Source organism: Carettochelys insculpta, chromosome 14 (assembly GCF_033958435.1).
Source record: "Carettochelys insculpta isolate YL-2023 chromosome 14, ASM3395843v1, whole genome shotgun sequence".
Classification (NCBI taxonomy): Eukaryota; Metazoa; Chordata; order Testudines; family Carettochelyidae; genus Carettochelys; species Carettochelys insculpta.
The window spans coordinates 42718922-42741630 of record NC_134150.1 but is presented as its reverse complement, the minus strand read 5'-3'; the positions used below and the strand labels follow the sequence as shown (position 1 = coordinate 42741630).

At 67.5% G+C, this 22709-nt stretch overlaps 1 protein-coding gene across 5 annotated transcripts; it reads left to right on the top strand.

The window, feature by feature from the left end:
* The first annotated feature begins 276 nt into the window (after positions 1–276).
* VPS9D1 (VPS9 domain containing 1) lies at positions 277–17006 on the top strand. Of its 5 annotated transcripts, XR_012647458.1 has the most exons (16): positions 277–420; positions 1132–1207; positions 2266–2358; positions 2817–2979; positions 3629–3740; positions 4398–4460; positions 5082–5134; positions 5854–5941; positions 6242–6327; positions 6724–7217; positions 8030–8159; positions 8707–8915; positions 10191–10275; positions 11500–11604; positions 14367–14551; positions 15683–17006. XR_012647458.1 is itself a non-coding variant. In XM_075008616.1 (15 exons), the coding sequence occupies exons 1-15, from the start codon at positions 325–327 to the stop codon at positions 14458–14460; spliced, it is 1947 nt and encodes a 648-aa protein (XP_074864717.1). In that variant the 5' UTR covers positions 277–324; the 3' UTR covers positions 14461–17006. The 5 variants fall into 5 exon arrangements, 2 of the variants coding, with proteins under 2 accessions (XP_074864717.1, XP_074864718.1); XM_075008616.1 differs by having other exon boundaries at positions 14367–17006; XR_012647460.1 differs by lacking the exons at positions 11500–11604; positions 15683–17006 and having other exon boundaries at positions 8034–8159; positions 14367–14404.
* Positions 17007–22709: the final 5703 nt, after the last annotated feature.

Genomic DNA, 22709 nt, shown 5'->3' with positions numbered 1-22709 from the left:
CTGCCCCCTGCGCCCCCAGCCCCAGCCCCCCTGGGGGAAGGGTAACCCCAGCCCCAGCCCGGGGTGCTGCCCCCTGCGCCCCCAGACCCAGCACCCCTGGGGGAAGGGTAACCCCAGCCCCAGCCCAGCCCGGGGTGCTGCCCGCGCCCAGGCGCCCCACACATCATCCCGGGGGGCCAAGGCAGGCGGCTCCCCCCTCGGCACTGCTCGGCCCCAGCCCGGCCGGCCGGGAGGCGTCGCAGAGCATGCGCAGTAGCAGCATGGTCGCTGCTTGCGGCGGGGCCCGGCCCGGCCCGGCTCGGCTCGGCTCGGCCCCGGTCTGCCATGGCCGCCGGCGGGGACGGGGCGGCCAAGCCGCTGCAAAGCGCCATGAAGCTGGCGGCCGGGGCGATCGAGCTGGACACCGGGAACCGGCCGCGGGTGAGCGGGACGGGGAGGGTCCCCCCCGTGTGTCCCGCGTGGGGCGCAGGCGGGGCAGTGGCCGGTGCCCTGGGGCGCTGCTGGCACACGGCCGTGTCCGGGCTGGAGGCGTGGCTGGCTGCGTCCGGCTGGTCCCGTGGGCCGGGCCGGGGCGGGGCGGGCGGCACTGCAGCGGGGGCCCCAGCCGCCTGGGCGCAGCGCCGTGGGCAGCTGCCCTGGGTGGAGGGGCAGGCCCCGGGCTCCTGGGCCCTGGGCCCGCCGCGGGGCAGAGCCGCGCCGTGTCCCCGCCCGCCCTGGGGCGCTCCCTCCAGGAGACGGGATAGCGCCGTGGTGAACCCCAGCGGCCAGTCCCAGCGCCCCCAGGGAGACGCCCCAGCACTGCCTGCCCAGGGCCCCCAGCGGTGCTGCTGCAGGGGCCACCTGTCAGCCTCCCCTGGTGCCCGCTGCCAGCCCCTGGCCCCCAGGAGGCCCTGGATCCTGGGGGCACTGACTCCTTCCCCCTCATATTGGAGACACTGCTCAGCGCCCTGCCGGAGTGAGGTGTATAGCGTAACCGCCTCCTCCGCCGGGTGTCCGCCAGCGCCCTGGCCTTTCAGCTGCAGCAGGGTGCGTGGCTCTGATTTCTGGGTGGCTGGGTGAGTGGCTGGGTCTTGGTGAAGGTGAAGTCAGTAGAATGAGCTGCTCCTGAGCCCTCCCTGTCTGTGCCGGCAGGAGGCCTACTTAGAGTACCTGAAGAGCATCAGCTACATTTCCCAGGCCTTGCTGGAGGAAGCCACAGCAGTGAAAGGTACGAAACAGCCTCCGATCTGGCTGACGTGGTGTTTTCTCCCCCTGGCTCAGTGTGGGTCACTGCCTGTGCACCTCCCAGGCCCAGCGTTTCAGGAAGGACTCCTGATGTCTGGGGGGACACAGCAGAGATGAAAGGCTGTAACGCTGAGGGCCCCCACCAGCAATTCTGCCCCAGCTGGGGTGGGGCTCGGTGGCCCACCCAGGATTCTGACTCTGCTCTGTATTTTCGGAGTTGTTTGGGTGGTTCAGTGCCTGGAGAAGTGAGCCAGTGCCCTCGTCCCTGCAGCCAGCCGGCGGGGGCAGGCGTTGGGAGCCACAGGCAGCGGACGGTGTGCAGGGACTGGCCTTGGGGGGTTACCGTCTGCCCAAGTACACGCGGGGGCCTCCCGTGGTGGAAGGGAACTGCTACTGCTGAAGCAGCCAGCAGCCGGCAGTGTCTGGCAAAGACTTCTCAGCTCTAACCGCCAGGCGTGCCGCTTGCACGCTGGGGTGTGTAAGCCATGCACTACGCACGTCCTGCACCAGGAACCGCGGCCTGGCAGTTCGTGTGCAGCTGGTGTTCTTCAGCCCCTGCTGGTCACCTCTCCGCCGCCTCCTTTCTGGCGCAGGACTGTAGGTCTGAGGCGCATCTGCTCCTAGGGCCCAGGTAAATTGGAGGGGTTGACATGTGATGTTCCAAGTCCCTCCTGCCCTCGCAGGCCTTAAGCTGAAGGTGCTTGGGGCTGAACAGACACGTCCTGACCCCCAGCAAAGAGCCCATGGACATCCTACGTCCTGTGGGGAGACGGGTAACCCGTATGGAGCATCCTCAGAGGCAGGGCAGGCTGCAGTGCTCAGGGATCACTCTGCGCCTTGAGACAGGGCCCTGCGCTTCAGCAGGATCGGGACAGTGGGGCAGAGGACAAGCTGGCCCTGCCCATTGGGCTGTAGCACACAGCAGCCCTCTGGAAAGCAAAGACGGTGCCGGCTGGAGGCCTGAGAGGGTCTAACTCCATCCTGCCCATTGCTCTCTGCTTCTGTCGGGGCTCACCGTGCAAACCCCATTGCCCATGCCAGGTGGGAGCGAGGCCGTGATGCCCGACACCCTAAAGATGCTGAAGCTGGCAGAGCAGTGCTTGGAGCGCGCCAGGTCCAGTGTGGCCGTGCTCGGTGAGTGGCCCCCAGCTGCCGGGTGAAGTCGAGACGTGGCCTGTGAGGCTGAGCTCCACAAGGGAGCAGCCACTGGGCTCCCTGCAGCAGACACGCCGCATGGGCAGTGGATGGAGCATGAGTGCAGCGGCCCGGGCTGGCCTGCCAGGAGCCCCAGGGAGGGGGGTAGCTCTGCCGGGGCGGGGAGGGGCAGCAGGAGGAGGCTGAGCTGTACCTGGGTTGGCGGGAGGGAGTCACTGATTCTCCTCTGCAGCAGGGGAGGGGAGACTGAGGCTGGCTCCCTGAGGCAGTGCAGTGCTGCTGGCTGAGTGCTGGAACCCCCGGGAGCAGTCTGGGGTGCTGGGAGGAGCGGGAACCGGCTCGCCCGGCCCGGCTGCCCCCGGGCACTCAGCAACACCGGGCGTCTCTGCGTGCATCTTCCAAGCCGCGTGCGTGCTTGCACCCTCCTCTTCCCCCAGTCCTAGGGAAGGGGAAGTCGGCGGCCCCTGAGAGTGGCCCCAGTCCTGCCCCCATCTCCAGGCACCGCAGAGCCTGCTCGGATGAGGGTGGGAAGCTGTCGCCCTTCCCGCCCCCGGAGCTCTTCCAGCAGCTGCAGATGGCCAAGGCCCAGGGCACCAAGAGGTGAGTGAGACGTGGCTGGGCCTGCGGCAGGGAGTCTCCCCAGCCCCTGAGCGCTGCAGGGTAGGGAGTGAAGAACCTCCCATGGGACCACATGCTCTAGAGCCAGGTTGGCACACGGGGAGGCTCCCTCCTCTCCACTGGCTGCACAGCGGCTTGGGGCAGCTGTTGGTGGCACTACAGGCCCACACGGCCATTCCTGGGCCAAGGGGGCCACATGCTGCCTGCTGAGATCCAGGAAGGGTCTGGGTGCTGGGCTTCCAGCTGCCTCCTTGGATATCAGCCCGTGGCCAAGGCTCCGGCTTCCAGCATGGTCAGTCCGTGGTACCTGCCACCCTGCCCATGCTGGGCCGTGTGACCCCAGCTGCCTGGCTGGGAGGCCAAGGGGCAGGACCTCAGGTGCCTCTCCTGCCAGGGGAGCAGTTTCCTCCTTGCTAGCTGAGAGCAAGGAGACTCCCAGTGTTGGTGCCTCCCTGCCCGGCTCCGAAGGGGAGAGGTGGGTGGCCTGTGGGTCCATCCAGGCTGGGTCACCACGTGGGTGCAGAGACCTGGGATTGCCTCGCTCTTCCTCTGGGCTGAGCAGGAGCAGGGCTGGCGCCCACGCCGGAGGGCCCTTCCTCCCGAGTAACGGACAGCTCTCCTGTCCTCGCAGGGAGCTCACCCCCCTGGAGGAGGCAGCGCTGCAGAACCAGAAGCTGAGAGCTACTTACGAGGCGCGGGTGGCCCGGCTGAACCCCAGCCAGGCTGTGCAGAAGACTTCTCTGGCAAGTGGGAACCCCTGTGGTGGGCGGGAAGGGAGTCTGGAGGCTGGCGCCCAGCCTGGCTGTGCTGAATGTGGGGGGACCGAGGTCTCTGGCAGGGGTACCAGTCTCTGTCGGCTGGGACGTGGGGAGAGCCCTGTGTCACTCCCTGCGCTGCAGGGCCAGGGTGGGTGAGAGCACAGCTGGGGGCCACTCCTGCTTATCTGAGCGCCATGAGAGCCTGGGGTCCCTTGGTACCAGAGTGCTGAAAGGGGGTGGAAGGAGCTCAAGGGCTGGGGAACCCAGACACACAGAGGGGACGAAAATGGGAGGGCCCCCCCCCACCCCCGGAGCCTGCTTCGGAAAGCGTGCGGCGGCTGCCCCCAGGCGTTCTGGGTAGTGCCACGCATGTAAGCTTGGCTCTCGAGCTGCTGCGAGGGACCAGCCGGCTGGGCCCCACCGGGCGCTCCTGTTTGCCTGCCCAGCCAGAGCCTGGCAGTGCCCGGCTGTCCCCGAGCGGCATCGGGGGCGTGTGGGAAGGCTTGGGCGCTCCTGGGGCAGCCAGTCCCTGTCGGGGCACATGGGGTGCCCGGCCCATACGCTCTGCCCCAGCACCCTGCAGAGTGCGGCCCGTTGGGCAGCAGACGTGCAGTGCCGACGGGGCCTGGCTCTGCTTTGCAGACGCTGTCACTCCAGCGGCAGATGATGGAGAACCTGGTGGTGGCCAAGGCCCGGGAGGAGACAGTATCCTTCCCGCCCTGCCGGGGGGCGTGTACGGTTCCCAAGGGGCTGGCAGTGCACGGACCCAGTGTGCTGCTTGCTGAGGGGCTGGGCTCGCCCCCTGGCCCAGGAAGAGTTGGGTCAGTGGGCTGGGGGCTGGCGGAGGAGAAATTCCCCTGGTGCAGGGGTGCTGCCTGGGCTGAGCCCCAGGGGAAGGGCCCAGGAGACGGCACCTCTTAGACCTAAACCCAGCAGCGCCAACCCCATTGGCATTTCATCAGCGTGGTGCCTCCCCTGGCCTGCTCCCGGGTGCCTGCTTCGAAACCCCTCCTGGCCAGGCCCAGCTTGGGCCCCCGGGGGCAGGGAGCTGGGAGGGCAACGTCTCAGGCTTCCCTCTTCAGCAGCGGGGGCATCAGTCGGGGGGGCTGCTGGGCCCCTTGGCCTGTCGCTGGGAGGTGGCTGTGGTGCAGGGCTGTGCTGTGGCACTGGGGGGCCCCAGCGCTGCCCTGTGAGGCCCAGGCTCTGCCCGGGGCTGCGTGTGGGCCAGCCCTGTGCTGTGCACTGGGCACTGTTGGCTTTCGTTGCCGCTGAAGCCAGCTGCGGGGTGGAGATGCGGCTGTGGAGCCTTAACTCGGGCGCACCCAGCTGCAGAGGAAGATGGAGGAGCGCAGGCTGCGGCTGCAGGAAGCTGCCAACAGGTGAGCAAGGCCAGGGCTTGGGGTGGGCCCTTCCGGGGCGGGAGACCTGGCAGTGGCAGGAGAGCTCAGGTGGGTGTGGAATGGAAACCACCGTGCCCCCTCTGGTTCCCCTTGGCCAGCCCTGGAGGGAGCGATTAGGGCTGGGCTCATTTGCATGTTGTTACCCAGCATGCTCTCCCATCTGAGCTGCCACCAGTGTGGGCTGGGCTCCGGGAGAGGCGCGAGCGTCCGAGGGACTCGCCTCCGTGTCCCTCCTCGCCAGCGGCCGAGCAGACGTGTCCAGCCCTGCCTTGCGCGGGTTCCCATCCAGTGCCGGGGCTGCTCGGCCATGCAACGAGCAGAGCTGATAGACGGTCGTGTGTGGCCTCCATGCATGTCATAAGCCTCAGGCTGGCCACGTCCCGCCCGCCAGCCAGAGTCAAACCTCGTCCGCACCGAGCTGGCCGTGTGCCCAGCCCCAGCTCCCTGTGCTCCTTCCACCTCCCCTCCGAGAGGGCGGCAGCCTCGCAGCCCAGGCGGGGAAACGCAGCTCAGAGCGTGAGCAGCCCGGTGCCAGGTCCCATGCAGATGACAGCTCCGTGCCTCCTGCAGCCACGGGGTGGCTGGGCTCTCGAGGCAACAGCTGGAGTCGGTGCCCTGCAGCCTGGCCTCCTGCTGGTCCCGAAGGCCCTGTCTCTAGCAGCGGGGGTCTCACATTGCCTGTGATCTCTCTTGGGCAGAAGGTTCTGCAGCAGCGTTGCTCTGACGCCGGAGGAGCAGGAGCGGAGGGCTCTCTATGCTGCCATCCTGGAGTACGAGCAGGATCACGTGAGTGGGGGGCGACTCGCGCTGGTTCCTTCCTCCTGCACAGAGCTCAGGAGCTGGCTGCAGCCTGAAGGCCGGGAGATGTTCCCTCCCCAGCCTGCTGCCCTCTGCCCTGGGGTTGCTGGGGGTCACGGGAGGAGCCCGGCCCTGACGCAGGCATTCTGGTCTCTGCTGCTGGGGGCGTTGGGAGCCCTTGGAGGTGGGGGGGGGGCTATCTTTTGTGGTGGCCTTGTCCAGGGCTTGCCAAGGGGGAGCCGCACCCTCAGCCGCTCTCTGCTATGGTTCTCCCCCCGCCCGGCGCAGGAGTGGCCGAAGCTCTGGAAAGCCAAGCTGAAGACGAACCCGACAGATCTCTCTCTGGTGTCTGGCCTCATCTGCCAGCTCCTCAGGTAGCCCCTAGCAGGAGAGGTGACCCTGGGCCGGGGGCTCAGAATGCAGGTGGGGCTGGGGCTGGGTCCAGCTGAGCTGCTCCCTGGCTCTCCCAGCCCTGGCAGAGGGGGCGGCTGCCCAGAGGGTGCTGGGGGAGGGGTTCCCGTGGGGCTTGGCAGGGACGCAGCATGTCTGGCCGCCGAACTCCGGCCTGTGCCTGGTGAGATCCCGACTGGGCCCCTAACCAGAGCACGGTGCTGAGTCCAGCCGTGCGGGTCTGGGCCGCAGCCCCGGCGTGGTGCCGTGTGGCTCTGGGCCTGTGCTGTTCCTGGTGGCTGGGGTTCCCAGACGCTTGGGGTGGCCTCCAGCGTGCCCCAGGCTGAGCTCGGGTCCCTGGACCTGCCCTCTGCCTTCAGCTCCCCCAAGCACCCCATTTGCCAGCTGCTGAGGAAGCTCCAGCACGCGATCTACAGCCGGCTCTACCCGGTCGTGAGCCAGACCCTCGCTGACCTCAGCCCTGCGTCCAGGGCCGCCAGGGGCCTGTCCCTCTCGCTGGATGCGGAGGGACTGCTGAGCCCAGGCCCTGGGGGCCGGCGACTGAGGCCCTCCCAGAGCCTGCACTGCATGGCCTCCGTGCAGGAGAGCGACGCCCTGAGCTTCCAGCACAGGCTCTCCACCACGCCCCTGAGCGACGAGCAGCGCGGCAGGGACCTGGGGCCACAGTCCAGCCTGCAGGAGGAGCCGGCGGCCGCCTGCCTGGCCACCAAGGAGAGCTCCTTCGAGGACCTGGAGCTGTTCCTGGCAGTGCCGGAGAGCTGCCCCCCACCGGAGCCCCTGGCCGCCCCTGAGACAAGGGCCTGTCTGCGGGAGCAGCTGAAAGCCATCGTGAAGGACATTCACAACTCGATGGGTGAGGGCCGGAGAGGCCCCCGCAAAGCACCCCGGCAGCGCAACGAGCTCCCTCCCGGGCTTTGGCTGGGCGGGGAGTAGAGCCACAGCCGTGCGGCTACCCTGAGAGCAGGCCCAGAGCACCCCACTTACCCAGCATGCCTCTCTGCCAGCGCACCCCAAGCTGCCGCTGTGCCCAGGCCCCCCAGTGCGGGGGTGGGGGGAGAGGCAGCCTCCCCGGCGCCCAGCGCTGCCCCGTCTGGGGAGGGGAGGCAGCCCCACCCTGCCCCACCACGCAACAGTCTGCCCTGCTCCCGGCTCGTGGCAGCTTGGACGGCCAGAGCCTGGGAGGAGCGAGGGTTTTGAAATGTGCCCCAGGGCAGCCGGTTGGTGCCATCTGACTCTCAGCCAGGCAGCTCATGGAGGGCAGCGGGGGCCAGCCGTGGGGCAGAGCTCACTGTGCTCCTTGCTGTGGGGCTTGGAGGAGGCCCCAGGTGTGAGGCAGTCGGAGCCGCTCTGCAAGCGGCGGGGCCCTGCGAGCCGCTGCCAACGGCCTGTCAGGCTGGAGGCCCCAGCGTCGCCTCCTCGCTCGCCTGCAACCCCCACGCCTGTCCCTACTTCCCAGGGCAGCGCCGCAGCAGGGCAGGGCCCCCCTTTGCGGCCAGCGCCTCCAGGCAGGGGTGGGCACTCGCTGGTCCCTGGCTGGCCTCTTCCCCGGCACTGCCGGGTGCTCCCTCCCCCGGGGGCCTGGCCCTGCCTGCTGCCCAGAGCCCATGTGCTGACTCCTCCCCGGCAGCCCTCCCTGAGCTCTGTACTGTCTGTACCCTCCCCCAGACAGGCTGCTCTCCCTCACCCTGCTGGCCTTCGAGGGCCTCAGCTCAGCCTCCTCCAAGGACCAGTGCCTGGCGTGCATTGAGGAAGCCTTTTTCTCCCCGCTCTGGGCTCCCCTGCTGGCCCTGTACAGGTACCGCAGCTCTCCTGGTGCCCCAGTTCGGCCGGCGGGGGCCCTGGGGTGGCAGAGGTGCAGGGTGTAAGGCGGGGGGCTGAGGCCCAGGGCTGTGCCTGCGCCCGCCAGCTGCCGTGCAGAGCCCCGTTCTCCAGACTGGCGGTGCAGGCTTGTGCGTGGTTCATGGCAGTGCCGGCGGGGCCAGCCTGTCGCTGCGGGGAGCCGGAGGCTGGCACCTTCTGCGCGTCCCCTTGCACGGCGCGTGGGGCCATGTTACGGGGCAGGCGGCTGCTGACTCCCCTCGCTGGCTGCACTGGGGGCATCTGGCAGCCTCCTGGTGGGGCCCAGGGCAGCCTTTGGCTGGGCAGAGTTCAGAGCACCCCTTAACCCCGGCTCCTGTGAGGGGAGCGATGGCTGGCCGGCCCCAGTGGAGACAGTGACGGCTTGGGGAGGCCCCCTGGTAGAACCAGCCCCGAGGCCAGGAGGCACCTGCCTTAGCCCCCAACTAGGGCACCTGGGTGGGAGCTGAGCGCCTTCCACACCCCCAGCCCTCTGCCCTCTGCAGGAGGGTCTACCAGGCCCGGGAGGTGGCCCTGGCCAGGAGCATGGAGCACCACAGGAACCTGCCCCCCTCGGAAATCGGTGTCTCCGCTGACCTCCTCCCCCAGCACAGCCAGGCCCCCGCGGCAGGGCCCAACCCGTACGGCCGGGCTGTGCAGGAGCTGGGGCTGATCCTGCTGGAGCGCTGCCCGCAGAAGAAGCTGGACTGCATCGGTGAGGCCGGCTCTGTCTCTGGGGAACCAGGCTCCTTGGGTTGGGTTTTATAGAGTGGTCAGGAGTGGCCTAGTGAGAGCAGGGGAGCCCCAGACTCTGCTCTGCCACTGGTTGCTCTGGGACCTTGGGCAGAGTCATGGCCCTAGCGTGCCTCAGTTTCCCCTGCCTGTGTCTGGGCTGGTGGGACTCAGCCCTGGGGGCAGAGGGGGTTGCCGGGAGAGCCGTCCGCAAAGGAAGCGCTAGAGAAGGACTGTGCCCTCCTCCCTGGGGAGGCGGGGCCATGGTCGGAGCCTGCTTGCAGCCCGGTGATGCAGGCTCCTGTGGCCCGTCTTGGGAGCAAAGATCTCCTGGCCTCATCTTGCCCGCCTGTCCTTGCTCTGTGCGACTGGTCCCGTCCTGCCCCGTCACTGCTCAGCCATCAGAGCCTCTCCCCGAGGCGGCTGGAGAACCGGAGTGTGGCTCTGGGCTGCAAAGCTCTGCTCAGTCCCCCTCTCTGGTCTCCCTTCTCCGGGGACGGCCCTCCAGGCCAGGCTCCCAGCGTGCCCTCTGCTCGCCAGGGACTGGCCAGTAGTGTGTCTGGTCAACCTGCCAGATGGGGGAACCGGCAGCTTTAACCCTTCCCTCACTGTCCCCCCATTCTGCAGCCCCCACTGGTGTTGGTGCCTGCCTCCTGTCAGAGGGTCGCACTAGCCTCAGTGCAAGGCTGACCGGCCCAGGGTGGCTATCAGGGATGGCATGTGGGAGCCCAGTTCCCGACTCTAACCGACTGGGGGTCTCACACTGCTATCTGGGAGAGCTGGGCAGTCACACAGCAGCAGCTGCTCCTGCAAAACTGCCCTTCCAGAAACCCATGGACTCCTTCCCTGGCAGCGTGGGCAGGAATGGCTGGAGTTGTCACTGGGGTGCCAGAGAGGCAGGACGTGTGGCCCTGTGATTTGGATATCAGTGTGGCCCTGGGTAGACTCAGGTTTACTTCCGTGCTCTGCCACAGACTCCCTGTGGGGCCTTGGGCACATCACTTAGCCTTCCCATCCCGCTGCTCTACGCCTGTGCCTCGGGGCACTCTTAGCTGGGCAGGGGAGAGAGCGAGGTGCGAGCTGCTGGTTCTGTGTCCCTGGTGCAGATGCAATGGGTGACCGGATCCCTGGGTCCTAGGTCTGCTCTGAGCTCCAGCACGAGCCAGGGAGCTGCTTGGCCCTGGTGCAGAACGGGCCTCGCGGCATTGGCCAGTGTCCTGTGCATGTGTCACTACCGCGGGTGGCTTGTGTCTTGCAGTGCGCGCCCTCCGTGTCACCTGTGAGTGCGCCGAGGAGTACTGCTCTGCCCTGGAGAGCCGGCGCCCGCCCCCGGCAGCGGCCATGTGAGTACACGCTGGCGGAGCGCTGGCGGCAGCGGGGGCGGTCTGGGGCAGGGCAGCACTGGCTCCGGTAGAGAGGAGTTGGAGGGCAGAGCTCTGTGTGACCCCCACACCTGAGGAGCTTGCGGGGTTATAGCAGAGTTGTTAAACACCCCTCGCCCCCGGGGAGCAGCTGGGGGGCTGCCCCCTTGCTGCAGAGCTGGAGCTGGTTCTGGGCCCCATAGAGGCAGGGGTTCCCTCCAGTCACCGGGGCTGCTCCCTGAGTTGGCTGCTGGCGGTCAGCCGGGTGCCTTGGCAGATTGCTTCCGACAGCGCCTCCCGCCGAGCCCAGTCGGGGGTTCCGTCTGCACCGGGAATGGCAACTAGCACGTTGCCAGCCGGCGGGAGCAGGGAGCCGCATCCCAGCCGGCTGGGGCCAGCAGCAGGAGGGAGCTGGACCTGTCAAAGGCATTAGAGCGAGGTGCCGGGGCTGGGCTGGGCTGGGCTGCCTGGTGTGGGGAAAGCCAGAGACTGTGCGAGTGGCAGCGTGTGCTCAGAGCTGGGAGCCTGTCACTGTGCAATGGGCCTGGGGCCTCCTCCCCCCAGGGCGCTGCAGCCCTGCCAGCTCTGAGACTGGCTGCTGCCCCCGGCTGTGGGTGCGCCCGGCGTGGCTTTGCTCCAGCCCAGGGCTGCAGGGGGCTGTTACGGGGGCACTGAGCCCTCCCCTGGGCCGGCCGGTCTGAGCAGGGGAGTCGGTGCACACTTCCCTGGTGTGCTCTGCTGCGGCCCCTCGATGTGGTGCATCCCCGCCCTGCGGCAGGCAGTCCCAGGCCCCCCAGTGCCTCCGCCCGGGAGCGGGGGGCAGTGAGCCCAGTCCCGCCTGGCTGGCAGGCAGGTGCCCCACCTCGAAGGAGCCCCAGTAGAGCGTTATTCCGCCCCCTTTGCCACGGAGTGCCCGGGCCTAGTGTGCCCCAGTGGAAGGCCGTGCCCAGGTGTGACGTGGAGCGGGGGCGCAGTCTGCCCCGTGTAACGAGCCGGGGGCGAGCAGGGCAGAGCTGCTGCCCGTTACCCAGGCAGGCTGGAGATTCGCGGAGCCGCTCCTGGGGCGTCCCCAGCCCCATGGCAGCGGGTTGTGGGCGTGGGATCTGCCTCGGGTGCGTGGCGCAGGGCAGCGCAGCAAAGCCTCTGCCCGCCGGAGAAGGACCCGGCAGAACCAGTCCGTGCTGAGCTGGGCCGTGCCCCCTGCAGTGGCGCCGACGACCTCCTGCCCATCCTGTCCTATGTGGTGCTGAGGAGCAATCTCCCCCAGCTGGCAGCAGAGTGTGCGGCACTGGAGGAGTTCATCCACGAAGGGTAGGACGGGAATCCTCCCCCCGGCTCGCCCCTTTGACACGGCTGGGGCCATGTGCCGCCGTTCCTGGATTAAAACCCCGGCTGCGCCGTGCCCCTGCCTAGCGGCCCGAGGCCCTGAGTGGGCGAGCTGGCCACCGCAGGGGAAGGGCTGGCTCAGAGCTGGGCAGGCAGGGGGCCAGTCTGGGATGGTTTGGGCCACAGCGAGCCACTGCCCCCTTCCTGTCCACAGCCAGCCCAGAGCTCCCCAGCAGGGCAGTGCTGGCAGGGACACAGTGCCCCCCTTGGGGACCTCCCCTCCAGGGCCAGCTGACACACGCCCTCCATCCAGTCAGGCCGGGTCCTTGGTGGGCAGCGCGGGGAACCTGAGCCCCAAGAGCTGATAGGGTTTTTCTGGCGTGCAGGGAGCGGGGAGGGGGGCTGGCAGCTGGGAAAGCAAGGCAGTGGGTGGAGCTTCCAGTGTGTCAGCCTCTTTCCATCACACATCCCGCTGGCCGGGGACCAGGCAGGAGGCTGCAGGCTCTGGCTCCGCACGGGCGGGGTTCCAGGCTCGGCGCCCAACTGCAGCTGCAGCAGCTCTTGCTTGTTCCCACTGAGCCGTCTGCCCTTGGGATCGTTAGCTCCTGTCTAATGCAAAGGGACTAAGCCCATCTCCTCAGGCTGGGGCCTTGCATGGCAGGGACTGCAGAGAGAGGGGATTTGGTTCCACCAATGCTCTCGCCAGGCCCCCCAGGTCTTCGGGCTTGTTGTGTGCAGAAGGGAGCTAGACAGAGCAGGCCCTCTCCACGGCAGGGGTAAGCGGTGGCTCAGAGGACACAGAGCAGAAGGACCTGGGTACAGGCCCCGGGCAGGGCTGCACCCAAAGGTGGCTGAACGATGGCTCCTTGGGACCATTCCAGCAGTGTGCCCCCAGTGAGCCATTTGGAATGGAGGGTTCCCATCAGTTTCAACCCCCCTGACTTGCAGGATCCCCTGTGGGTGGGTAAAGGATGGGCCCTTTGGCAGGGAGCACTCAGGGACTCGGTGTTTGCTAGCAGGGACAATTGATGGATCTCACTGGCTTTAATCACATTTTGCATCTGTACTGGTGTGATGGGGTGCAGGGGTCCCCCTGCACTGCACCCCGGCCGCTGGCAGGAGTGACTCTCACTCAGCAGGTACAACAGGAGGTTTATTAGGTGACAGATGCCCAGTTTCTCACAGAAGCGTCAGTACAGCAGTCAGAGACAGTCCTTCCAACCTGCCCTGGGGGGAGGAGCCCGAGGGGTGCCCCTCTGGGGCGTAGCTTCCCCCCTCGCCCGGCTGGCTGCCTTCCAGCTCCCTCTCCCCTCCAAGCTTCTAACTGCCGCCCCCGATTCAAAAACCAGCTCGGCTCCTCCCTCCTCTTTGTTCAGGGCAGAGGTGTTACCTGCCAGCCTAGGTTATAGCCCCAGGTCATCCTTAGCCGCTGGGAGCTGCTCTGCTTGTCTCACACATCCAGCCTGAGTCTCACACGTGCACTCCCCCGACTCCATCACAACTGGTAGTTATTCTCCTACAGGGAGGTTGCTTTTCATAGGCTGGTAACCATTAAAACATGGTGATTTGCACCTGAATACAGCCTTTGTGCTAAACTCAGTGCTGCTCTTTGCTGGCCGGAAGGACACGCTCGATCTGTGAATGTTGGAGTGGTTGTGTAGCCGAACTTGTGTTTAGTGAAATTCTGAACCTTTAATTTTTCATTGCTAGAAAATGGCGAGTGACACCTCTCTGATTTACTGGCTCATTAATATTTCGTGATTCGTGCCAAGTTCTATTTGGATAGAAATTCAAATTCAATTGTAATGCACAAAACCAGTGTTTTAATTACAAAGACCAATGAAATACAATGATCGTAACATTTCTGGAGACACAAGACAAGTTGTTTACAAAGCTGGTGAAAACACATTTGCACTTCAACCGAACTGCTTTGTTACACCAAGGAAGTCCCCTCGGTAGCTGGTAAAGTGCACTGATTGTTTCTGGTTGCGACATCTTCCAGAACAATAGAACTAGTCGATCCCGTCCTCTCACGTAGTTTTCGTTCAGAGAAGGAAAGAGGAAAACAACCTGTCCTGCTTCTTCAGTCCCAGCAGGTTCCTTAACTTTGAACAAACTAGTCACGGAGCTGAATGGGTTGAATAAACTGCAACAAAGGCAACGCCCTCTCTGCACCTGCGGGCGAGGCTGGTGTGGCCCTCCCCAGAGTCAGGTTCCGAGAGCGTAGCCAGGGAGTTTCGCCTGTTGAGTGCTTGGAGTCTCGTTACAACCTGGCAGCAGACTTGTGCTGCTTCTCGCTGCATTGAATGCAGGGGGTTGTAAGAGATGAGTTGAGGCCTTTCCGTAGGTTCTCAATTTCAGAGTCACTTTGAGTCATATCCTTTTGAAACAGAACCCGGTGGTGAGCGTATCCGCCCCTTGGCTGGTAAACCAGAGCGCTTGCCGACTGGGGAGGGTGGAGGCCAGCGTCTGGGAAAGAGAGGGCAGCTTCAGTTCTGCGGTGGCCTCGGACAATTCGCTGCTTCTCGATGGCTTGGCTGTGCCGGGCCTCTGTAAAGGCGGTTGGTGCTGGGCTGGCCCTTGGGAGAGCTGCTCAGAGCTGCCTGCGGACAGGGATTAGCCCCGGGTCTGCAGGACTAGGGGGTGGTGCCCACGCCGGGGTGGGCTGGGGCTGTCTCGGCAGTGCCGCGTGCTGCTGAGGCTGATTGCGTGGCGCCCACAGCGCTCTGATCTCGTTTCCGTGCCAGGTACCTGATCGGCGAGGAGGGTTACTGCCTGACCTCCCTGCAGAGCGCGCTGTCCTACGTGGAGTCCTTGCCCAGAGGAGCCGTGGTGCAGTAATGGGGCTTCGCACCCGCCTGCTGAGCGGCTGGGCCCTGGCGCGCCTCCTCGGCTGGGAGATGCAGTGACGCCCGTCTGCCGGAGACTCTAGGTGGGGCCGAGGGGCCCTGACATGAAGAGAACAGACCATACGTTGCCCCCTTCCCTTGCCCTGCCTGCTGTGAGGGGCACGTTCTGTGCAAAGGGTTGGGCCGTGCAAAGGCTGACCCCTGCGGAGCCCCAGGAGACCAGGCTGCTGGTGGGGTTGGACCCAGGTGCCCATGGGAACTGCTTGGTCCTGTTGTGATGCTCCTTACAAGCCAGTCTTGGCTGCCTGCATGTCGGGCGTCCTCCAGCCTCCCCGTGGCACATGGGCTCCAGGAGGGGGAGGAGGCTGCCCAAGGGCGAGGCCGGGCTCCGGGTCCCCTCCTGTAACTGGGAGGGGCAGCTCGCGGGGCGCTCAGCCCTGACAGCTGCTGCTGCTGAGCGTGCGGAGGGCTCTGAGCAGAGTGCAGGACTCCTGGGGGGCCTCTGCACCTGCTTAGTTTGCAGCCTCCTGGCCAGGCGAGGGCAGCCCCGGACCAGAGCCCAGCCCCCTGCATTCTCTGGGCGCTGCTGCTGCCCCCAGGTGATCTCGTTCTGGCTGTGCCGTTGCCGGCGTGCTGCCCGGAGCTGCTGCTGGGCACTGACCCCACGGTCCCTGCGGCTGAAGCAGCAGCACCTACTCGCCCACCCTCGAGCTGCCCCGGGCGGGTGCTGTGTGTGTAAAGCCTCTGTCCTGGCATGATACCTGGCCTCTCAGCCCCTGCCCCACGCGCCCAGTCGGGGGCCTGGCGCCAGCACAGGCCGATTGGTGCAGGAGCTGGAGGCTGCCGAGGGTTGGGGCAGGCGACGTGTTCCGATCCCTAGGACCAAGGGCTGCTCCGTTCTCCCAGCCCGGCGTGGGGGGCTGGGCTGTGCCAGGGCTGCTCTGTTCCCCTGTCCCGGTGTGGGGGGCTGGGCTGTGCCAGGGCTGCTCTGTTGCCCTATCCCGACGTGGGGGACTGGGCTGTGCCAGGGCTGCCTGTTCTCCTGGCCTGGTGTGGGGGACTGGGCTGTACCAGGGCTGCTCTGTTCCCCTGTCCTGGTGTGGGGGACTGGGCTGTGCCAGGGCTGCCTGTTCTCCTGGCCTGGCGTGGGGGGCTGGGCTGTGCCAGGGCTGCTCTGTTGCCCTATCCCGACGTGGGGGACTGGGCTGTGCCAGGGCTGCCTGTTCCCGACTCAGCTGCTGTGCCCTGACTGCTGGAGGTGAAAAACTACTGGATCTGCTGACGTTACTTGAATCCGTCCCCGGGCTGCCTGCATTGCCCTGCGTGGGGAGCTGGGAGAGGGGGACACGGTGCGTCTCTCTGGGGCCAAGCTGGACCACCCTGGCGCCCCTCTGGCTCAGGGAGAGTGGAGGTAGGGTGACGGCTGGGCTGGGGGAGCGCCCATCTTCCCAGGGGGAGGGGCTTATATTTAATTTATATGGACTAGCCAGGCCCAAGGGTCACAGGTGTTAACGTGACCCTGTCTGAGGCCAGCACTGAACAGCCTGGCTTTGGTGCAGACCCCAGCCTGCTCCAGGCCCCGGCAGCCCCAGGGCAGAGCCTCTGCGCTTGCTGGAAGATGGACACGGGCGGTTCATCTCCCAGGGTTTGCCTAGTGCGGCCATGTGAGATGGAAGCATCACGGCTCCCCCATTGCCCCTGGGGCTCCTGGCAGCCGCGCGGCATGAGGGAAGTCACCGGCCAAGTTTGTCCCGTTTTCCTCCCTCTGTGAGCGCGGCAGGGAAATCGATCCCTGGAGCTGGTGGGGTCCCTCAAGTCCTTTTTCCCTGTGGCGTAGGCCTGGCCCTCGCCCTGCAGCCAAAGCTGAAGGAAGACAGCCGGGGCCTTTCAGCCCAGGCAGCGCTGGGTAGATTTGACGCCCCCGTTTGCTGGAGGGATTTTAGCTGGCCCAGCCCTGCCCCACGGAGCGGGCGGCAGAGCAGCCTGTCCATCCCCTTGTTGTTGGCTGCCAGGCAGGCCTGGCTCCTTCCCACCACAGCTGGCTGCAGGGGCGTAGGGTTCACCCGGCGTGATTGTCCCACAGCCCCTGAGCTGCAGCACTTGCCCTGTGGGTTACACTGGCAGCCTGTCTCCCACCACCACTGGCCCCAGGTAGCAGGAGTTCAGGGCTGGCATGGCTGCATCCCTCCGGAGAGCCCTGGGCTGCAGGGGCCGTGCTCTGGGCTGCTGGGCCATTGAGTCCCCCTCCGCCTGGCGGTTCAGTATTCCCAGGGGGCGGGTGGCACCTTCCCGCTGGGGATGGGCAGCCGGCCACCCTCTGACTTTTCTGCTCCCCGCCCAGGATCAGGTTCACATGCACTGAGGCCTGTGGGGACATGCACCAGCCGCAGGGACATGCTGCCAGTGAGGGGCCACGCTGTCTGCCGCCTTCCAGGCTGTGCCAGCCCTTGTCCTGCCCCACACCTCCGCTCTCCCCCAAGCCTGCTTCCGACTGCCTGTCAGAGGGATCGTCGGGTAATAAACAGCTGCGCCCAGGGGCTCCTCTCGCCTGTGTCCAGTGTGTGAAATGAGAAGCGAGGAAGGAGCTGCAGCCCCGGAGAACCTGAAGCCCCCCACCCTGTAGCTCCCAGCTGTGCTGTTCCTGGAGGGGGCTGGGGCTGTGGGCTCAGCCGCACACCCAGCTGCATGGCCGGGGCGGTGCTCACTTGGCAGGGTAGCTCTTCCCTGCCCTTGGCCTGGCTGGGGGGAGGAGATTCCTGGGCTTGCTGCGTGGCCCTGCTCTGGCTGCAGTGTGAAGAGGGGGCTGGAAGGGGGGCAGGTCTGTGGGGGAGGCGGTGGCTATGGTACCACCATGCAGCTCTCTGCTGTAGCCTCACTTGGGGTCTTCTGCCTGGCCTCGGTCGCCTCATCCACAAAGCGCTGCCGTGGGGCAGAGAAGGCAATGGGCCCATGGCCATCTGGCCAGGAGCCAGCCTGGGGCTCCAAGGGACAGTCACAGGAGGTGAAGTATGGTCCCCTGTGACTGGTGGAACTCACTGCTGCAGGAGGTTAAGGCGAGTCGGAGCTGGGCTTAGCCAGAGCCAGGTGGGGTTGGTGGTGAGGCCAGCCAGGCTAGGGCAAGCAGGGGCCTTGTTCCTCCTGCCCTGGGGACAGAGCCGGTGCCCAGAGGGTCCCAAGAAGGGGGAGGGGGCCGTGCTGCAGGAAGGGGTGTGGGCGCAGGCTGCCCTGCCCCCGGGACAGCCAGCAGTGGCTGTGTGTGGGGGGCAGACCGGGCTCCCGTGGGCTGTGCACTGGAGCCAGCAGGTGCAGTGTGAAGAGGGAGCAGAGCTCAGGGCTGCAGACCTCACTGGCGCCCAGCCCTGCTGCATCCTGGCAGGCGTGAATGCTGCTCCCCGGCAGGGGCAGGAGCAGCCCTGCAGGTGCTCCGAGCCCCCCTAACCCTGCCAGCCCGCATCGGGCACAGGGCCGTGCAGGCGCAGCAGCGAGGCCCCATCCTGCTCTTTGCTTTGGGTGCTGAGCAGGTCCCTGGCGCAGCTGCTTGGGAGACGCCGAGGTGTGGACGTCCGTGTGGGCGCTTGAAGTTTGCCCCATCTGCATCAGGCCCTCTAGGACCTGGCCCCGCAGGCCGGCAGGACGCAGCGCTGAGCTGCTCTGGCCAGCCAGGGCACGACCCCTCCCCGCAAAGCAGCAGCCCTTCTCCCAGCCGCTGCCTGGCGAAGGAGCCGCCCTGCTGAGCTGAGCCTGGGGCTGGAGGTGCTCCTGGCAGGGCAAAGGGGGGCAGCCTGCACCCCCTGCAGTCTCAGCCCTGCCCAGGCCTCTCCCGGCTGGGGCGGCGACTGACCTGCGGCCGTGGGGACTGAGCACTGCAGAGGACTCGTGGAGCAGCCTCAGCAGGGGGGTGAGCAGGGGCCTGGCTCAGAGCGCGGCGGGAGCCCCCAAAGTGCTGGTGGCTACGACCTCTGTGCTCAGCAGACCTGGCCCACGGCCTGGGGTGCTCGGTGGGGGTAGGAGCCAGCCAGGCCTGTTGCAGCAGAGGGACGGGGCCCAGCACAGGCCCAGCTTTCTCCTCCGGAGTTCGGGTACCTGTCACCTGCGGGGACCGGCCAGGCCCACGGGAGGGAGTTGCTGGGGGCAGCAGCTGCTCTGGGGGTGATTTTTCTCTGGGCCGACTTCTCCGCCTGGGCCTGGCAGGGGCAGCGCCGCGACCTGGGCGAGCCATTGCACAAGCCCTGTTTATTGAACCGTGCTGAAGCCCTGCAACCAGAGGGCAGCTACGGGGGGCAGAGCCAGGCCAACCACTGCATGCACCGGTCAGGGGTGCGCAGCTGGTGAGGGCCCGGCCGGCCCCAGGGACGGGCACATGAGGCCAGCGCGGTGGAAGGGCTGATGCAGCCGGAGGGGACGACAGGCGGCCAGGCTGGGGCAGGCCCCTCGCTAGCTGGCTGCACAGCTCTGCCTGGCTGGGCGCAACTCACCGGAGCAGGGTCTGGAGGCGCTGCCGTGGGGCCGGGGCCACAGCTGCTCCTGGCTGAGCTGCACGGTCCGGGCCCACCCTGCATCCCCACCCGGGCCTGGGAGGAAGGCGTCAGCCACGCCAGCTGCTCGTTCCTCCTCTGCTCACACCTGGCCCGGCCTGTCCTGTCCTGCGGGGTCCAGCTGGGCAGAAAAGGGGCGTAGGGTGCCGGGGAAGCTGGGGCCCCAGCCGGGAAGGAGGTAGCAGCTGCTCAAGTGATCCCAGCCACTCGCTAGGCAGAGAGCAGGGCTGGCAGCTTCCCCACAGCATCTAGGCCCAGCTGAGAGCCCCTCCCTGCTGGGGCCCAGAGCCCAGGGCGGAGGGACCCAGGAGACCGGGACAATGGAGCAGGGGGCTGAGAGCAGACGCTGCAGAGTGCTGCACACAAACTGCCCTGTGGCCTCAGCGCTTCCCCTCCAGGGCCAGGGGCTTCAGGGGGGCGGGCGAGTTGGCGCACAGGACCGCCTGCGAGACGCTGCCCTTCTGCCCCTGCGCGGCCACTTCCAGGGGCTCATGCAGCCAGGCCGCAAGCAGGCCTGGGCCACCACCCCCATGTTAATCTTCACGTCGAGGGGCGGGAGCCACTGACGCCGGGGCCCAGTGGGAAGGGCCCTTGTCCAGGGCGGTGTGGGGCTGGAAGCCAGGGAGCAGACTCTCGCCCATGTTCCTACCCCCAAACCTGCCCCATGGCGCTAGGTGCTGGCGGACACGTTGGAGGGGCCGGCTGCCCGCGTTCCCGCCCCACGGCGCTAGGCGCTGGCGGACACGTGGAGGGGCTGGCTGCCCGCGTTCCCGCCCCACGGCACGAGCAGACGTGGAGGGGCTGGGACAGACCGGCTACCCGGGGGCTGTGAAGCAGCGGCACTGGGCCTTTGCTGACTGACAGCCGCCGGCCTGGGGACACAGGCCCATGTGGCTCCATCCTGGGGCAGGCAGGGTTGCAATGGCCCCTGCACCCGCCTGGCACCGACCTCGTTCAGCTTGCAGGGCACGTCCGGGTACTCCTCGCAGAGCACCTGGCAGAATGCCAGCACGCTCGCAGCCCCCCAGCATCAGGAACCCTGTGCCCAGCCTGAAACAGCGTGTGGTGGGCAGAGCCCACCCCCCAGCAGGCCAGGGCTCGGCTCCCCCTCCCCTGTGGTGACGGCGTGTGAGGCGCTGGGGTTCTCCCTAGCTGGGAGGAGAACGCCTGCCAGGAGGGGAGGGTGCTCAGCAGCAGCGTTTCCAGCACCTGGGCCGGGGGAGGCGCATCAGACGTGTGCTCCTTCCCGCAGCAGCCCCCATCCCGCCCAGGCAGGCCGCAGCCCCCCCCACCGCCCCCGGCTGGGCCCTGCTGCCGCCCTTTGGAGCCGTGCAGAACTCACACGGGGACCCTGCTTCTGTCTCCGTCCTGCTCCCTCCCGCAGCGGCCGAGCCCAGTATCTCCACAGCACTTCCTGAGGCCTCCCACAGACCCCCAGGGAGCACGACCTGGCTGCGGTTTTACACAAGCTCGGGGGAGGCTGGGTCCCTGCCAGCCCCCTGCTGCCTCCTCCCCAGAGCCAGCTGCACGGCCTGCCCACACCCACCCGCTGGAGCTCCTGCGGCGTCTGAGTGTGGGCCAAGCCTCCCTGCCACCAGCTGAAGCCCAGAGACGACACCACAGACGCTCTGCAGCAGGGCTCCCTTGGCCGCCTGCGCTCCCTCCTCAGACCCTGCAGGGACTTCAGCAGCGAGTGCCACCGGCGCCATGCCCGGCCCTGTGACCACAAGGGGCCAGCAGGGCGCCACCCAGCCCTGCCCTCGCTGCAGAGCCGTCCTGGCCAACTGCCTCTCCCCACCACCCCCCGAGTCCGTGCCCTGCTGGCCGGGGAGCCTGGGCATGGGGGAGCCGGGCTCGGGCAGAACAGCCTGAGGGTGCTGGCTGCACAAACCTGCTCCCTCCTGCAGGGAGCTGCTGACGGCCCAGCTGGCTGGAATTCGGAGCCAGGCCTGCTGGCTGCATTGCTGCGTTAGATGGTGTCACAGGCCACACTCCAGGTTCCCTGGCTGGTAGGGACAGGACGTCCGACAGGCCCAGCCTGCAGCCTGGCTCTCGCTCACCTCCGGCCCAGCTGCTCTGGTGTGGGGGCACAACGGCCGCAGGCCCTGTGGCATGAAGCGCTGAGCTGTGGGGCCGGATTTCCAGCCCCGGAGCGAGGTCTCCGGCAGGGACAGCCTGGTGCCTGAGCCTCTCCCCCGGGAGCCCTGCCAACGGAGCTGTGGCTGGGCCCCACCGCACGCCTTGCCCACGTCCCCGACGTGCTTCTCCAGCCTGGCTCCAGCGTGGGAGACGACAGCGACCTGGAACCCCGGGGACGGGAGGGCACTGGGGGGTGCGGCACACAGGGCCCTGCGCCAGCTGGCAGAGCCTTCCCATGCCCGGCCCCTCGGTCCCCAGAACCACCACAGCCTCTGCCCAGGGCTTCCCACACCCTCCCCCAGCGCTGTTCTGTTAGGGAGGGGCTGTGGCTTGTCACCCCAGGCCTGGCCCACAGTTGGAGAGGGGCTGCTGGGGGGAACCTCTGGAAATGGGGGAAGCTCCCCAAGCCGGGAGTGGGGAGGTGCTGCAGCCGGCCCCCCACGTCCCTCTCCCAGCTGAGGAGCAGGACTGCTGCAACCCAGCGGCAGCAGGTCAGGAGAGCTGGGCTGAGGTCCAGCTGCTGCACGCTCCAGCCTAGCACAGGGAGGCCCTGGGACCCGGCTGCAGCAGGAGCCTTGGGCCAGCCGGACCCTTCACCTTCCCTGCGTGGCGGCGAGCAGCTCTGCCCAGCCCTGTGGCAATGGCAGCGTGCCACGGGCCTGTACTCTGGGCAGATTGCTTGGGGCAGACCTGGAACTGCCCTGCCTCTCCCGTGGGGCAGGGCCTCCTTTGGGGCAGCGATACAACATGCACATGCAGCTGTGCCGCGGTCAGGGGACACACACTGGAGCTGGCGTGCTCGCTCCCATCAGACCCCGGGCTGGACACAGTCACTCATCCGGGCATCCCGCCCAGGCGGGTTGACAGCCCCAGCTGCCTCCTGCCCCCGGGCCTGGACGCTGGGTGCAGCCTTCGACGCACAGAACCGACCCGTGGCTGGAGAGGCTGGTATCCCAGAGCTGAGCGGAGCTGCCGGGGGCTGAGCGTGGGAACCAGGGGCTGCCGGGGGCGGCAGGGTTACCAAGGCAGTGGTACAGGCTGGTACTTCTGAAAGGGAGCGGCCCTGATTTCCGCTCTGCTCTGGCTTCCCAGGGCACAAATGCTTCCCAGCAGCAGAGCCAGATGGCTGGGTGGGCGCCAGGGGACGGACGAAGGGGTGGGGCCAGGGGGGTCCTGGCGCTGGGGGGCCCTGCCCAGGGGTGGGGTCGGGGGGGGCCCTGCCCGGGGGTGGGGCCAGGGGGGTCCTGGTGCGGGGGGGGCCCTGCACAGGTATGGGGCCGGGGGGTCCTGGTGCGGGGGGGCCCTGCCCCGGGGGTGGGGGCAGGGGGGTCCTTGTGCTGGGGGGGGCCCTGCACAGGGGTGGGGCCAGGGGGGATCCTCGTGCTGGGGGGCCCTGCACAGGGGCGGTCCCTCGCCCCGGAGGGCCCCGTCCGGCTCCACGTGGTCCCGCAGTTCCCAGATGCAGTCGCAGCGACAGAGGTCGCCCGGCGCCGGCAGGGGGCGCCGCAGAGCCCCGCCTCCCGGCACGTGACCTATGCGGAGGGGGCGGAGCGAGAGGAGCCCGGAA

What these genes read in the sequence shown, in the direction of transcription:
- VPS9D1 (XM_075008616.1), top strand. Translation starts at nt 325, where the DNA reads ATGGCCGCCGGCGGGGACGGGGCGGCCAAGCCGCTGCAAAGCGCCATG. An exon ending in CCCCTGCTGGCCCTGTACAG is followed by an intron (nt 8,160 to 8,706) that starts GTACCGCAGCTC and finishes TGCCCTCTGCAG; the next exon opens with GAGGGTCTACCAGGCCCGGG. An exon ending in GAGGAGTTCATCCACGAAGG is followed by an intron (nt 11,605 to 14,366) that starts GTAGGACGGGAA and finishes TTTCCGTGCCAG; the next exon opens with GTACCTGATCGGCGAGGAGG.